This window comes from Schistocerca cancellata, chromosome 5 (assembly GCF_023864275.1).
Source record: "Schistocerca cancellata isolate TAMUIC-IGC-003103 chromosome 5, iqSchCanc2.1, whole genome shotgun sequence".
Classification (NCBI taxonomy): Eukaryota; Metazoa; Arthropoda; class Insecta; order Orthoptera; family Acrididae; genus Schistocerca; species Schistocerca cancellata.
In genome coordinates, this window is record NC_064630.1 from 578,034,911 (window position 1) to 578,051,375 (window position 16,465).

General features: G+C 44.2%; 1 protein-coding gene across 1 annotated transcript in view; it reads right to left on the reverse strand.

Annotated features, from left to right (window-relative positions):
• Positions 1 to 16,465, reverse strand: part of LOC126187790 (protein bric-a-brac 2-like) — a 101,088-nt gene that overhangs the window by 17,077 nt on the left and 67,546 nt on the right. The window contains exon 4 of the mRNA XM_049929062.1: positions 2,246 to 2,422. Within this exon, the coding sequence (XP_049785019.1) occupies positions 2,246 to 2,422 (177 nt within the window). The remainder of the gene's footprint in view (positions 1 to 2,245; positions 2,423 to 16,465) is intronic.

Consider the following 16,465-nt stretch of genomic DNA (forward strand, 5'->3'; position numbering starts at 1 on the left):
CGTCATCCCCCCTGACGCCACCCAATCCGACCAGGGGCCCTCCCCACAGGCACCACCCAGCTGCAGCAAAGGCCACCTGGCATGATGGCCATTGCCAGGAGTCCTTATGACCTGAGTGACAGGCATCTACTCCTTGGCATAAGCGGGGAGTTAAAGGCACAGGCATCAGCAGAGCGATCCATGTGTAGTCAGAGAGCTACAACCAACAGCGTACATGACGGCCCCACCACAACGGTCTGGCTACAGTGTTGGATATGAGGTGCAAAGAATTCCCTGTTCATCGTCAGTGCAGAAAACAACACTGCATAGTGGGTGGAGGAAAATGCACCCAGGAAGGTGTCCTCGCTCAAGAGATGGAGGATGAGCGGGACTGCAATGCCACAACGGGAAAGTGGGCTAAAGATCTCAATGCACGATGGACACGATGAACCATGTAAAGCGCCCTTTCCCAATTGGCTTGCTTTTCGGGAAAAATTTGAAAAATGGAGGTCAAACCTTACAGGGGACCATCACATAAAGGCCGAAGGTGGGAGACTCCTTCTAGTCGCCTCTTACGACAGGCAGGAATACCTCGGGCCTGCAGGGGGCGATTGAACAGTGGAAAAACGTTGTGTTGAGTGACGAATCATGGTACACAATGTGGTGATCCGATGGGAGGGTGTGGGTGTGGCGAATGCCCGGTGAACGTCATCTGCCAGCATGTGTTCTGCCAACAGTAAAATTCAGAAGAGGTGGTGTTATGGTGTGGTTGTGTTTTTCATGGAGAGGGCTTGCACCCCTTGTTGTTCCGCATGGCACTATCGCAGCACAGGCCTACATGGATGTTTTAAGCACCTTCTTGCTTCCCACTGTTGAAGAGTAATTTGGGGATAGTGACTGCGTTTTTCAACATGATCGAGCACCTGTTCATAATGCACAGCATGTAGCGGAGTGGTTACACGACAATAACATCCGTGTAATGGACTGGCCTGCGCAGAGTCCTGACCGGAATCCTAGAGAACATCTTTGGGATGTTTTGAAATGCCGACTTCATACCCGGCCTCAACAACCGACATTGATACCTCTTCTCAGTGCAGCACTCCATGAGGAATAGGCTGCTATTCCCCAAGAAACCATCCAGCACCTGACTGAACATATGCCTGCAAGATTGGAAGCTGTCATCAAGGCTAAGGGTTGGGCCAACACCATATTGAATTCCAGCCGATGGAGGGTGCCATGAACTTTTAAGTCATTTTCAGCCAGGTGTTCGGAGCTTTTGATCACATAGTGTATCTCATAAAAATGTCATTTCCACGATGAAATGTGAGAGGAAGCTGAATGTAATACAGATAGTAATGTCCTGATACAACAATTGTGAAGGTCACCTCTTTTAAGTTTACAAAGCACCACAAGCTGGCATTATTAAGACATGACAATAACAGTCTTTTACAATTTGTCGTTTGTTATTGTTAAAATAACGGATGCTTAGAATCTGACCAAGTAGTTTGCTGTGAGCATTTAGAAAACAGTGGGGTGAAAAAAAATGGAAATTTCACATTAAAGTTTTCACTGGAGCCTTATAACAGTTCACATAAAGGCCTAAGTGAACACCAATGCCTTTAATCATTTCGTGAACCTGTGGTAGCAAACCAACAGCCTTAAAAATAAAATAAAAAAGGCAATTTACAATTGGTCTGCAGGGTTTCACCATCGTTCTGTTTCCATCAGCAAAGAATTTTGTGAAGTTCAAGCTTCGTCAAGTGAGTTGACTAACTCACCTCCTGCATGAGTGTAACTATCTCATTAATTTTTAAAAAATTTAGGTAATTTGGAGAATGACTAAAGTACAAGGCCAACAGAAAAATGGAAAAGACTGCTTAGAGAATTTACTGAAATTTGTTTTCTAATGTAAGTAAGATTTTTAAGAGCATGCAAATAAAAAGTGTTAACATAAACTGATATCAGTGTTTTAATTTCTTTCTTCTAAAATCTACAGAAATACCCCCTTCTGAAAATATGTGGTTAATAATGCAGTCTGCACGTACTGCTGTAGCAAAATATATTTTCTACAAATAAAAATTATTTCCTACACTAATAATTTAGATTTTATTGAAAATTGTATTTTACGTAGTTTTACAATTAACTGTAAAATTGCATGTTAGTTTACACTAGACAGTACACATTAAAAGAGCTAAAACACTGTCTTTGAAAACTGTTATTTCTAAATATGTTAGCATTCTAAAAAATCTTAACATTTAATACTTACAATGTTACTTATTTCTTGCTGTTTTTGTGATTCTGGCTGTGGCTGGGGACTTGTACGCTCTGTTTTTATTTTCTTGGGAGCAGAAGCACCTTCTTTTTGTATTTCTGTATTAGATTCAGAATCTGCATTGTCATTGGTACTTGTATCCTCTGGTGATATTGGTGCATCATCTGTATCCTTGTAAATAATGAGGAAAACAAACTTTTCAGAAAGTAATCTTCTAGACACTGATTCTCAATGTTATTTTAAATATGTGTATACAATCCACTATCAGCAATGAATCTGATTACGTTTTTTAATGGCAAAAGCTACATATGAATGAAAATTATCAAATGAAAATAATGGAAACATTTGCTGTTACGAATGGTACATACATGATGACTGCTCAGGATATAAGTGGACAATAGAATGAACAATAGATAATTTTCATTTGGGAAGAGAGAGAGAGAGGAGAAACAATGTTTGGATAGGGATTAATGGACTAAAAAGCAAAGTCAAATCCCTCTTTCACGAGGTAGTTCATCTGGAGTTCGTGACAGCCGCCTGAAATTTTATCAGATCACGAAAGTAGGTAAGAGTGATAAAACCAAGGTATTAGAAGCAATATTGACGCCAGACTGAGAAATAGCTTATGAAGAAGTGTTAGTATATGAATCAGGCTAGTAAGTGGGTCAGAGCAGATGAGGGTTTTTCCAGGGCTCATTTGTAGCAGAAGAAACCCCACCCACTAACCTGATTAAGGGTTAAGACAGTTACGGGGTAAAGGATGCCTTCTAGCTAGGAGATTCACAACAGTGAAAGTGAGAGAGCTAAAAATGTAATGGGCATCAGCTGGACCAACAGTAATAAAACATTTTGAGAGAAAATAGGCGAACAGGTGGGTGGGGCTCTGCATCCGACAGGGACCGTACTTCCACACCCATCCCACCTTGGATCTGTTTTAGTCAATGGTGCTATCCCTAAAATGGAAAATAGACTGTGGCAGAAAAAGGGGCTATCCACATCTACAAGCAATTAAAACAAAGAAAAGGGGATGACTGGGACAGTTGGAAATGAAGGTAGCGATAAGATCTCCCAGACCAGGCATGTGGTAAGACACATCCCAATCCAAATGCCAAACCACCCAAGCCATGCCCCAAAAGTAGCTGAAAATCTTATACATGAAAATAAAATATACTTCCACTGAGAATCAGTTCAACCATGTATGAGTCATCTGCTGATACTAGAGACAAAGAATCCTGTAGACCATGTTCAGCATGAAGAGCCAGGAGGAGACAGCATTATGCCAGGACGTGTGCTGCTTTGTAAAGTTCTGCAACCAAAACATGAGAGCTGCTTGTTGCATAAGATAAAACTGTGGGCTAAACTGGTATGATCGATGTGGAAGTGACACAGGATGGTGGATTCCCTCCAGGAGTAACTGTAGGAAAAGACCACGTGCCAGTATCCCCTTGATAATGCACAGATTATCAGAGAGGGTAGTCGCCCACTATACTTTGTTCCACCTCTGAATGAGGAAAGGTCTTATTTGCATCCATTTGGAACCTCATAGCAAATTTTGAGTGAGTAATCATTTCTCTAGCCAGATTTGTCAGTTCTAACACCTGGGATACCCATACGACTTGTGACCCAGAAAGACAACTGAGCAGGTTGTATAAATAACATCAGAGAGAAAGGCCATGAACAGCAGATATCACAGGGTGATAACAGTAACACTGATCAGTAGCATGGATACTGCTTACATAGGTCACTACAAATTAAAAATGGTTCAAATGGCTCTGAGCACTATGGGACTTAACATCAGAGGTCATCAGTCCCCAATAACTGAGAACTACTTAAACCTAACTAACCTAAGGACATCACACACATCCATATCTGAGGCAGGATTCGAACCTGCGACCATAGCAGTCACGCGGTTCTGGACTGGAGTGCCTAGAACCGCTCAGCCACCATGGCCAGCTTACAAATTAAAACATGGTTGAGGGGCATCTATCTTATTAGCAAAACTCTTAATTTTGTAAAACAATAAATGTTCCCAGAAACAAATATTGATTCTGACTGGCGGAGATGTAGAAGCATATCCAATCATATCCGTGGCTCTAGAGCTGCCAGTGAAAATGATGGTAGCTAATTGATACTCCCAACAAACAGATGTCCAAGGTTAAGAGGCAACAAACTTCAGGATCTTGATGAACGACACGTGTACACACAAACACACACACACACACACACACACAGGTGGCATAGGTTTGTGTGTGTGTGTGTGTGTGTGTGTGTGTGTTTCATCAACTTCATGAAGGCTACAAGAACACTGTGGATTCGAAATGTTACAACCATGAAATAGATTGGTCCTACTTCGTGGTTTGATTATAATAAAGGTGGGGTCTTTACAGGAAAACATGTGGAGCACATTTTGATGAGATTCAGGGGAGATCCTGCCTGGCGAAGGGAGTCATGGCACATTTCAACTAATTCTATCTGAAGGTGAACAGCAGGGAGTCGACACCCCAGGTACGCAAAAAGAATTGACAAGTTTGATTATTAGCAAATTGGTGGATAGTGACTACATAAGTGAGGAAGAGTTGGTGTCACTGAAACTGAGAAGAGAAAATCTCCCACTTCAGGACTAGAGTGGAGCAAGTGGTCAGTCTTACTCCATGACAGACTGGGTTCAAGAATTTCAGAGCTGAAGATGCCTCTAAGCACCTGGGAACCACAGTCCCTTAGGATAAGACTATGGCCCAATGAATATGGAGGAAAGCAGTGTGATCTGCACCCCAAGAGGTGTGGGCAAGAAAGCAGAAACATTAAGCTTTCACATGCTGCTAGTCTTTAGTTCACAAAGACGGCGCATCTACGTCAGCTTCTTATAAAAGAGAACTTCCAAAAACTGGGACTGCGACAATGTCCAAGTGCTGGGTACCGAAATGGAGTTCTGGGTCAGAATAGAATACAGTACAATGACAGGAATGCATGGCTCGTGTTTCTTGCAGGACAGAAATGGTTGGTTTGTTGGCTGGATGATAAAAGGGACCAAACTACTAGGTCATCAGCCCCTTTTTCTTGAACAGACAGGTGTATATGACTGTAGATCACAGAGCCTACTGCACAAAAGGAAGACAGAGGAAGAAAGGCAGGCAAGGTGCCCCATCTAGGGAGCAGCCAGAAGCCCCTGAAAGCAGAATGCAATGAGTGGACATACATCCCCAGCCCTCATCAATTACCAGATGTACTCCACTCAGAAATTGCCTATGAAAGACTAGCAACACGGGCAGTGCAAGAAAAGCACACAGAGACAAAAGATGAACAAGTTTAACATTGCATGCGAGAGGGGGGAAGAAGAGCAGGTCGGGTGAAGATGGGCTGGACCACCAAGCCCAGACAGTCACAGCCTGGTCTGAGCAGAGGTGGCAACACAACATTCTGCCAACCCCTCAATGGGCCAATAAGGTTAAGTGGCCCACATTAAAGAGTGTGGCAAAAGCCCCCTTAATGAATAAAATGCAAAACTAAGTCAGCTGCTGACGCATCGTCTCTTAACACCAGGGGTAGCGAGCCACGTGAGTCTGCCGCAGGGTGGCTAGGTTGGGACAGCCCAGCAAAATGTCAAACTGGAACCACAACAACAGTGGGGTGGGTCCTCGCAATGGAGAAGATGACCATGAGTCAACCAGGTACAGCCGATGCAGAACTGGCAAAGGACAGCGCAGTCATTGCCAGAGGCCTGCATGGACGACCTCCACAGACTAGTAGCCTCTTTTATCACCTGTACTTTGCTTGACAGTAAGCCATTCCATTGTCCAGATTCCTGAAACTTGACGTTGCAATACCAACTGGAGGTCTGTATCCGGAATACCAATGTGAAGAGATGGTTTACTGGTAGCCAGTTTGGGCAGGCTATCAGCAAGTTCATTCCCCAGCACCCCGAAATGGCCTGAGGTCCAGATGATCACAGAGCATCCACACTGTTCAAGGGGACAGAGGAAATCCTGGATAGCAATGACCTAGGGATGGTGAGGGTTGGTGAGGGTAACTGGTCAAGACCTTGCAAACTGCTTAAGAAGTCATTGCAGATGAGGAAGGATCCACCGGCGCAGGAACAGATATGCTCAAGAGCATGAGAGGTGGCTACGAACTCCGCAGTGTACACATTACAGCCATCTAACAAGGAATGCAGTTCAGTATGTCCCATGTGAGTGTAAGCAAAGTGCATATGACAAGCAATCATTGAACCATCAGTATAGACTACTTCTGAACCCTGGGGTCTGTGGCTGAGGGATGCACCACAGAGGTGTATGCGTGTGGATCTAGAGGAGAGGTGGAAACAACTGGAGGTCAGAGAGGACGAACTGGGTGCGGATTGCGATCATAATCCCTAATCCGGGCCACTGTTGTGGGAGATGGATTTCCTTGTTTGGAAAGATAAGATGGTAGTTTGGGTGTTTAGAGGAGTTGCGAATGTGAATAGCATAACTGACAAGCTGTTGTTGGCACCTGATCCACAATGGGAAGACACCAGCATCAACAAGTAAGCTGTTCACAGGGCTAATTCGAAAGGCTCCCATTGCAAGTCGAGCCCCAAAGTGGTGTATCGGATCCAGTATCTGCAATGCTGAGGGTAATTCTGAACCATATGCCAGACTCCCATAATCATGACAGGACTGTATCATCAATTTTTGTAAAGCTGCAGAAGGGTAGTATGAACTGCACCCCAGCTGGTGTTACTCAGGCAGCAAAGTGTATTAAGGTGCAGCCAGCACTTTCACTTAAGCTGGTGAAGATGAGGAATCCACATCAACAGAGAATCGAAGGCCAGTCATAAAAAGTGATAAGGATAAGTCTCCACCACATTGAGTAGTTGGATGTTGAGGTAAAGTTCTGGTTGTGGGTGAATGGAACGATGTTGACGGAAGTGCGTGATGCAAGTCTTGGTGGCTGAAAACTGAAAGCCATTGGTGAGGACCCACGCCTTCACCTTTTGCGTGGCGCCTTGCAGTCAATGTTCAGTGACACGCACACTAGAGGGTCAACAGTAGAGGCAACAGTCATCAGCCTACAAGGAGGGTGATACCGAGGATCCCACAGCTACTGCCAGACCACTGATGGCTACTCAGAGAGGGACACTCAGCGGAGTCCTGTGGAACTCCATACCCTTGAACTCAACCTGCAATATACTGTATGACAGGAAGTTGTGGATAAAAATCAGGAGCAGAGCCTGGAGACCCCACTTGTGTAAGGTAGCAAGGATGTGGTGTCGCCACGTGCTGTTGTAAGCCTTTTCCAGGTCGAAGAAGACGGCTACAAGGTGATGCCGTTGGCCAAAAGCTGTTTGGATGGCAGACTCCAGGTAAATAAATCATCAGTAATGGCTAGGACATGATACTGAAAGTCCACTGGTAGTGGCTTGATCATTTGATTGTGGATGCAGTCCAGCCCTGGGGCTGCATCAGGGCAACGGCTAGGACACCGACGAATTTCCAATTGCTGAATGGAGCACTGTATGGCTGCAGCTGGTGTGTAGTAAAAGATAATTGCTTTCGCTCCACCCATTGTTTCTCTGCAGGGTGCTTGCCCAGTTTCAGCACTGGGACAATGATGCTTTCTCACCACTGTGGTGGGAACTCACCACTGTGGTGGGAACTCACCCTCGCTCCCAATGCAGTTAAAGATGGCAAGGATATGATGCTGACACTCCACTGGTAGATGCTTGGTCATTTGATTGTAGATGTGTCTGGCCCTGAGGCTGCATCAGGGCAGTGGGCTAAGATACTGATGAATTTCCACTCGCAGAATGGAGTGTTATATGGCTCCAGGTGGTAAAGATAACTGTTCTCACTCCACCCACTGTTTTAGAACATGAAAGGCACGTTGATAATTCTCAGATGCTGAGGCTCAGTACAATGCAGAGCAAAATGTTCAGCAATGGTGTCTGGGTCAGTGTATACAGTGCCATTCAAGGTAATACCTGGTACATCTGCACGTGTCTAGTATCCACAGAGATGTCTGATCTTACCCCAAAGCTGAGAAAGAGAGGAACATAGTCCGATGGCTGAAATGTACTGTTCCCTGCATTTCTGCTTCCATTGTTTTAGGAGGTGGTGGACCCTGGCACGGAGCCACTTAAAGGAAATGAGGTGCTCCATCGACGGGTGCTACTTATGGCATTGGAGAGTCCACCTACGATCTCTAATGGCCTCTGCGATTTCTGATGACCATCAAAGTACTGTCTTCTGTTGGGGAGGGCACAAGGAACAGGGAATCACTGAATCAGCTACCAAAATAATGGCTGCAGTTGTATACTGGACCACCTCATTGAAATCTCAATGTGTTGCGAGAGCCAAGGGTTACAGCAGAGGCAAAAGCACCGCAGTGAGCACTATTGAGAGCCCATCTGGGTGGGCATTCAGGGGAGTGATGCTGAGGGAGGGAAGCAGTGACTACCACACAGGCCATCGTGGATTCTCCAGTGGATGAATGGGAGAAGGTAAGGGCTGCAAATGGAAAGGGAAATGGCTGAGAAAGTTCTGTGTGCCACACTGAAGTGTCTGGGGGTACCAGTATTCAAGAGGCAAAGGTCAAGTTGTGCCAGTAAGTTTTCAAGGTCTTTACCATAGCCAGTGATCATAGTTCCATGCCACAAAGGGTTATAGGTGTTGAAATCACCCAAGATTAGAAAACGTAGGGGGAGCTGAGAAACCAATGCAAACAATATGTTCTGAGATATGGCACCACTGGGAGGGAGATTAACACTGCAGATGGTAATATCCTGAAACACCCTTACTCGAACAGCCACAGCCTCCAAAGCTGTCTTAAGAGGCACGTTTGTTATACAGAGTGTCCAGAAAATACGTGCGAACTCCGCTTGACACCCTGTCATGTCCAGTATGATTCTTATAATATCCCTGGTATCCACAAAGTGCTGGGGTCCATGGGAAACGAGGTCTCCTGAAGGGCAATGAAAAACACTTAAAAGATGTTGTAGCCCATCTACGTAATGGAAAAAACTGCTACAAATCCACTGAAGAATAATGTTGTTGATGTACTGTGATGCCACGAAGGGACCAAGGAGGTAGGTTATGCTCTAAGATCAGCTGCTGCCAGTGGCTCCGTGCCAGGGTCCGCCACCTCCTAAAACAATGGAAGCAGAAGGATTTTAGTATCCATATACATAGATTCTGGGTTCTATTGTGTGGTGCGAACCAGGGCCTCAGGGGCTACCAGAATCCGCACCTCAGCCAGGGAAATGGAACAGGCGCGACCTGGTGGCGTGGGAGCCACTGGTATGTCCTCCTTCTTGGAGGATTTTCTTTTCTTGTCTTTCCTCTGCTTAGAGGGCTTCTCTGAATCAGTTTCAGTTAAAGATGATGATCTCGAAGTCCTGCGTCTAGCAGCCTGTGGCTCCTTCAGCCACTGGCTGGTGTCTGGATGAAGACTGATGGAATCCTTGGAAGGAAGTGATCCGAGGGTCCCCTTTGTGGCAAGAGAAGCCAGAGGAAGGTGATTCATCTCTGGCTGGGAGGTGGAGACCAATGTCTCTGGTGAGTGGAAAGCCACTGATCCCAAAGTAAGTGTGGGGGAAGCAGCAAGAGGGGAGCCCCCAGCCATCAGAGGGGCAGGAATTGTTTGAGCTGCCCTGAGGACCCACTGCAGGAGGAGTAACAGGCGGGAGTACCATCACCAAAGGGGGTGGAGTCGTGGCTCTAGAATATGACACTGTTGTACATGCTGGGTGCAACCAGTCATACTACTTCTTGGCTACTTGGTAAGTTAAATGGTCCAGAATCTTGTCCTCTTGTGTCTTCTTCTCTCTCTCCAGAAAACAGTGCACGGGTGAGCAGGAAGAATGGTGCTTTCCACAGCTGGCACAGGTGGGGTGAGGGTCACAAGGATCATTCGCATGCAGTGCTTGTACACAATTTCTACAGATGGGGCTAGTGTTGCAATGCAAAGACATGTTCCCAAATTTCAAGCACTTGAAGCACCGCATGGGAGGCAGAACATATGGTCTCACATCACATTGGTTTGATATTGCATCGGTATACCATCATATCGACCTTCCAGGCAATGCATCACTTCCAAAGGCCACAATGAAGACACTGGTAGCAAACCTATTGTCCTTTGGCCCCCTATGTACACGACAAAGTATACAAAACTTGTCATCAGATTGTAAGAGCAGATCTCTGTGGAAAATGATGACCTGAACCATATTAAGACTTTTTTGGGGAGTGACAGTCACCGGTATGTCACCCAGCTTGTTACAAGTGAGCAGTGAGCAGTGCCCATGACTGGGCAGAGGATGTTGTTTTGATCAAAATTGGCCCACTCTTCACTTTGGAGGTAGCTGCAACTTTCCCAAACTTGTCCTCTATAGTTTCTACAAAGAATAAAGGCTGTGTGGTGAAGAAGGAATCTCCATCAGTCCCTGCGCAAGTATTGGGGTAAGTATTTCTCCGCCGGCTGCTTAGGCCTACGTTCCTTCCATGGCATAGTCAGGTAAGGGCACACTTTAGGGTCATATCTCTCTGCACTGAAAGAGGATGTCCTTTCATAGAGACTGCTGGGGCTGTATGGCCATCATCGGGAGATAACTTCATCCACTTCATTTGCGGCTCATCCACCATGGTGCCACCCACTCCCAACAGCGAGTCTCCCCATAGGTGCCACCCAGTCTCACCAACAGCCACCTGACCAGTAATCCACTGCTTGGAGTCCCCATGCTCCAGTCACTATAGGCACAGACTAATTGACATAAATGGGGAGTTTTCATTTCAGGCGCCAACAATGCGACTGCAATCCCTACATGGTCAGGGGGCTACCACTGTGCTGGCACTTGATGATACCCTACCCCCCCGATGGATAACATGCTGAGTTTTGGGTGTATTACTTTATTAAAGTGAAGAGTCCAAAGATAGAAAGGCACAAAGGTGTAGCACACACTGTATTGGGCAACCTTGCCTGCACGACGTGCACTTTAGGAGAATTTTGAAAATTGGTGGCAGGTCAAACAACAATGAGGACCAGGTGTTTATTTAATGAAAAGTTGTAGTAAATGCTGGAAATGGAAAGTCGAGTCCCAATCACAAACCAGGTCCACATAGGGTCTGTACCAAGAAAACCATCAAATGGAGAGGTAAAGGGGAAAGGGATAGTGGAAGTATAAGCTTGCACCACAGAAAGGAAGTAATGCCGCAGAGGCTGGGGCCCCGTGTTAGCTAACCATGTACTCACAAAAGAGTTGTGAGTTCCCTGGGGATGGGGGACAGACAGAAATGGAAGCAACAGGAAAGGGTCCAGGCAGAGGTCCTTTGAATGGTACCTTGGAGCTGGCACTCTGACAAAGTTTCAGATTGGGAGATGTACCAAAACCTGAGGTCATTGACTTACAGAGCAGGGCTGATAAGAGGTCCAATGGAGGTCACTATCACAGAGCCTGCAAACACAAAACACTGACAGCTGGCAGCGCTGTTGCCAGCTTTCAATGTGAAGCTAAACGGTTGAGCCCAAAACAAGTCATCTACAGAGCTATGACAAAGTCACTTAAAAAAAAAAAAAGTCAGGTTATATGACTGGTTGAGGTAGATGAACAAAGAGGCTGTGCCAAGCCAACTGCAACTGTCAGGGATCTTCTTTCGCAGAGGTAAGTAAAATGTGATGGTGCCAAGTGGCATCATTTGCTTTATCCAGGTTTAATAAAAAGACTGCAATGAGGTGTGGGAGTTTAGAAAAAAGTCTGCTGGATTACTATTTCTAACTTAATATGAGGGTCAGTTGTGGATCACCCCTGATGGAACTCACACTAATATGGTGACAAAAAACCCTATGATTCGAGAACCCACCAAGAGAACCCACCATAATTGTCAGGATACCATCTTTTCAACCAGTTTGCAGAGCTTGTTGGTGAGGCTAGTCTGTTTGTACCTGTCAATGGGTGGTCAGTTTTTGCCTGGCTTAAAGATAGGGATGATGATACTGTTGCTGTCATGCCTGTGAAAGTAAATACTTTCTAGCCAAATACAGTTGAAATCACTGAGCAGATGGAGTCTTTGGGTCACATTCAGGTGTCGAACCACCTGATTACGAATCAAACCAGGCACAGGCACTGTATTGTGTGATGAGGTAAGAGCCTGAAGCAACTGTGAATCAGTGAAATGCTCACTATACAATTCCGTGTGGCAGGAAGGGAGTGGGGAAGGATGAAGGATTGTCATTTATGCACTCTGAAGGTCATCTACTATGAAAAGGATGCTGATGCTGTCGCCAAGTAAATCGCAAGATGTTCAGGAAGGAGCCCGATGTGTTCGTACAAATACCACCTTGAAGGGAGACTCAAAGAAGTGATAGGATCACCAGAAAGTGGTCACTGTCGCAAAGATCATTCATCAATCATTTCAGCAAAGCCATGAGATTGCAAGAGGAGATGGTAAGGTTGATTACTGACGAAAAGGAGCCATGAGCTGTAATGAGGTGGATAGGAGTATGTTGGAGGGACGACAGATCAATATTGGAAAGAAGTTGGTCAATCAAAAAGTCCAAACCAGAAAAGGTGGTATTTCCCCCACAGGGAGTGGTATGTACTGAAATCCCAAAGTAAGAGAAAACTGGGGGAGAGTTGTTGCATTAAAGTGTTCACCTCAAGGCAAGTAAGTTTGCCTGTATGCAAACAACTGTTACAAATCGTGATGACTGGTGGCGTTTAAACTCACACTGCTGTAGCTTCCAAAATGGTACTGAGAGGAATTCATTTACTGATGCAATTCATGAGAACAAATGTACAGACCTCTCCAGATGCTCTCTAGGGGCCCATACAGTAGTTGCAGTTCTGGGAGGTGATAGTTACAGGAGAAACACTCAGAAATGAAAAAATGAGGAAAAAGAAAGCAAGCAAGCAGCAGTCGTATATCAACAAAACCGAGACAGAAAGAAAAAAGTAGAAAGTAGGAAGGAAAAAGGCCTTCTTATTCAGTTGTGCATAATATGTAGCTATAGATTTACTTAGTTCTCATATTATGCTTTTTTGTTACTTATTCTTTTCAGCTTTCTTTATCTTCATTAACTTCTATGGAAGCCACACTAGCCAAAACAGTAAATTGGTCAGTCAAGATATGACATTATGTAAATACCAGCTTTTAAATCACTCCGAAAGTTGTCAGCCACTGTTATTAAAACACACACACACACACACACACACACACACACACACACACAGAGAGAGAGAGAGAGAGAGAGAGAGAGAGAGAGAGAGAGAGAGAGAGTTAAAAAAAAGTTCACAGTTGTAAAATTATAGGGTAAATTAAGTAAATAATAATTACCTTCATTAAACAAATTACATAAGATAGAATTAAACTACGGCCACAGATACTTGTCATCACATTTCTCAAATCTCTTTCTTGTATTCATATCTTTAAAGGACACAAGCACCAAGTGCTGGTGACTTCTGGAACTCCATTACTTGAGCAGTACCTTACTTATAAGTCTTATACCTAACTGTATTAATGCAGGAGGAACAGCCACTTTCCACTTCCTGGAGTAACACTGGGAAGCTGTACTTCAATAGGTCTCCAGTTTAAAATTCTTTGAAAGATATTACAGGTGATCTTGACTGGCACTTCATGTTTTTGACCAGCACTGATTGGTAGTAACAAATTTTGTGCAAACAAATTGCTGAGAAAAACATGCTGTATATGCTGGTCTCTGTCTTGCTACACTCCAATGCTGAGATAAGAAAACTGCAGAAAATTGCCCCACTAGTGCTTAGGAAAAACTGATCTTTTATATTCAGTATTTTTCTTTGCAACAAGCACAAGAGTGATGCAATGCAGGCAGTTTCTACACTGAAAACATAGTGTAGTAAGCACAATTCTCTCTTTTTCCCCAGTTACTGTTAAACCTACTAGTTAAGATCATTTGCAATAGGATAGTACTAAGTATTATAACCACAGGGCAGCTACACACTGCAGCAATATGTGTGATTTGTTGTGCATCTACATGGATTTTGTCACCTTACCACGAAGTCATTGTTGTACTTAGCATAGCTTTGTGCTTTCTGTTGCCTGTGCAGAATACTATGAGGATTATCCAGAAATTAAGAACCTTCACACCATTTTTCCCATGAAAAACTTTATTGGCAACAGGCGCAGCAATGTTTGAGCACTTTTTTGACGTAATCATCACAAGAATTATACACATATCATGTTGTGAGATCAACTTTTGTATTCTTATGTCACAGAACCCTGCTGTCTGAGAATGGAATTAGCATACAACAGTCTTCTTCAGTTCTTGGTAATTACAAAAATGCTGGTTGGAAGACTGGGATTTCCTGAGGTGGGGGGTGGGGGTGGGGGGGGGGTGGGGGGATGGGGCGAGGGGGCGGGGGGGGGGGGGGAGACTGTACAGTGGATGATCATCAAACAGTTCCCAGCTGAACTCGTTCAGAATAGTAGATGTGCACCAAGACGTATGAGGGCAAGCACTGGCATGGATCACTACAATGCCTGCACTAAGTGTTCTACAACTCTTGTTTTGAATGGCCCTTCGAAATTTCTGCAGTGTTTACAGCACTAGTCAGTGTTCACTACTAATGGTCAGCATTTACTGCTAATAGTCAGCATTCACTGCTCCACCTCTGTGTAGAAGTGAATGACCGCCGGCCGCGGTGGTCTAGCGGTTCTAGGCGCTCAGTCCGGATCCGCGTGACTGCTACGGTCGCAGGTTCGAATCCTGCCTCGGGCTTGGATGTGTGTGATGTCCTTAGGTTAGTTAGGTTTAATTAGTTCTAAGTTCTAGGCGACTGATGACCTCAGAAGTTAAGTCGCATAGTACTCAGAGCCAAGTGAATGACCAGAATGTTCTTCCTGTTCCACAACATAGGGAACATCACCTTCCACACCGAGACAATCTGAACTTCATCTTTATCAGAGATCCAGTGTCATGCTAATGCATAGACTGCTACTTGGTTTCCAGAGTAAACTGAGCAACCTACATCTCTTTGGCTGTGACGATACTGTCGAGGAACTCATCACTGTCATCATTGTACTGCTGCAGAAGTGACAATGTGGCTTGTAAGTGATTCATTTTCTGTTCGGCTGCCAAGTTTTACAGCACTCACTTATTGATCAATAGGTTCTTTAGCAACTATTTTGTGCAATGACGATCATACCTGTGAAAAATGGTTGCTGATATCAATAGTCAAGGAGTGACTGTTCTTCATAATGCACTGCTGCACCAGCTAAACTAGATCACCACTGATGAGAAATGGTTGCCTCAAACCTCTCCAGTATGAACACTTCTATGACCTTCAGTAAATTATCTCCTCCAGTACTGCATCATCCTTTTCCTAACAAACTTTGGACCTTATATCTGATGATTAATTTAGACTGGCACTATGCTTAGTGCTTTACGAAATCACAGATTGAACATTGTAGTTGGCATGCCAAGACAAAGACAAAGAGACACCTTTTTCAACAACTGCTGCAGCACTGCTTAAGAACAGTCTAGACTTGTCCAGCCATCGTACAACTGTTCGTCTTCATTTATGTATGACTCTAATAACTGTTTAGTACTAATGACTATGATGCTACTCTGGTGACAGTTAATTCTAGACTGTGTCGTTATTGCACCAAGTAAGTATTTTACTTGGTTAGGTACCACTTCAATAATTGTACTTAACAACACAAAGCTGTATGTAAATTACAACTACTAATCTGTATTCTGTTTTATAATTCAGTGATTTTACACTGCATTCATCACTGGCAATGTAACTTAAATGAGATATTACACCTGAAAAGTTCAAGGGAAATTTCATTTTCATTTTCATTTCAGCATTTTCTCCTTTTTCAAATGCTCACTGCCCATTGGTGAGGATGCTATACACAAAAGTGATACTAAGAGGAAGATGAGCAATAGAGTTACAAGTAACAAAATTTGGTAACTTCTCTACTGTAATCCATATTGATCTATGAACTGCTTCCAAGGCAACAAAAATCTAATTTTCAATATTTTGCATAATTACTGACTGAATTTAAAATATTGTCCTAATCTACTCATTAACAAGTATAATCTTATGTTGAAAGTCTAACACAATAACACAAGTAGGGAGTGATGGCCTTTGTAGTCTGGTCCCTTCAACCCCCACAAACCAACCAATAACACAAGTATTAAACAGTGAGAAACTGAATGTGTGTCTGGAGACAATGTAACTGATAGTGTGCAAATGCCCAGACT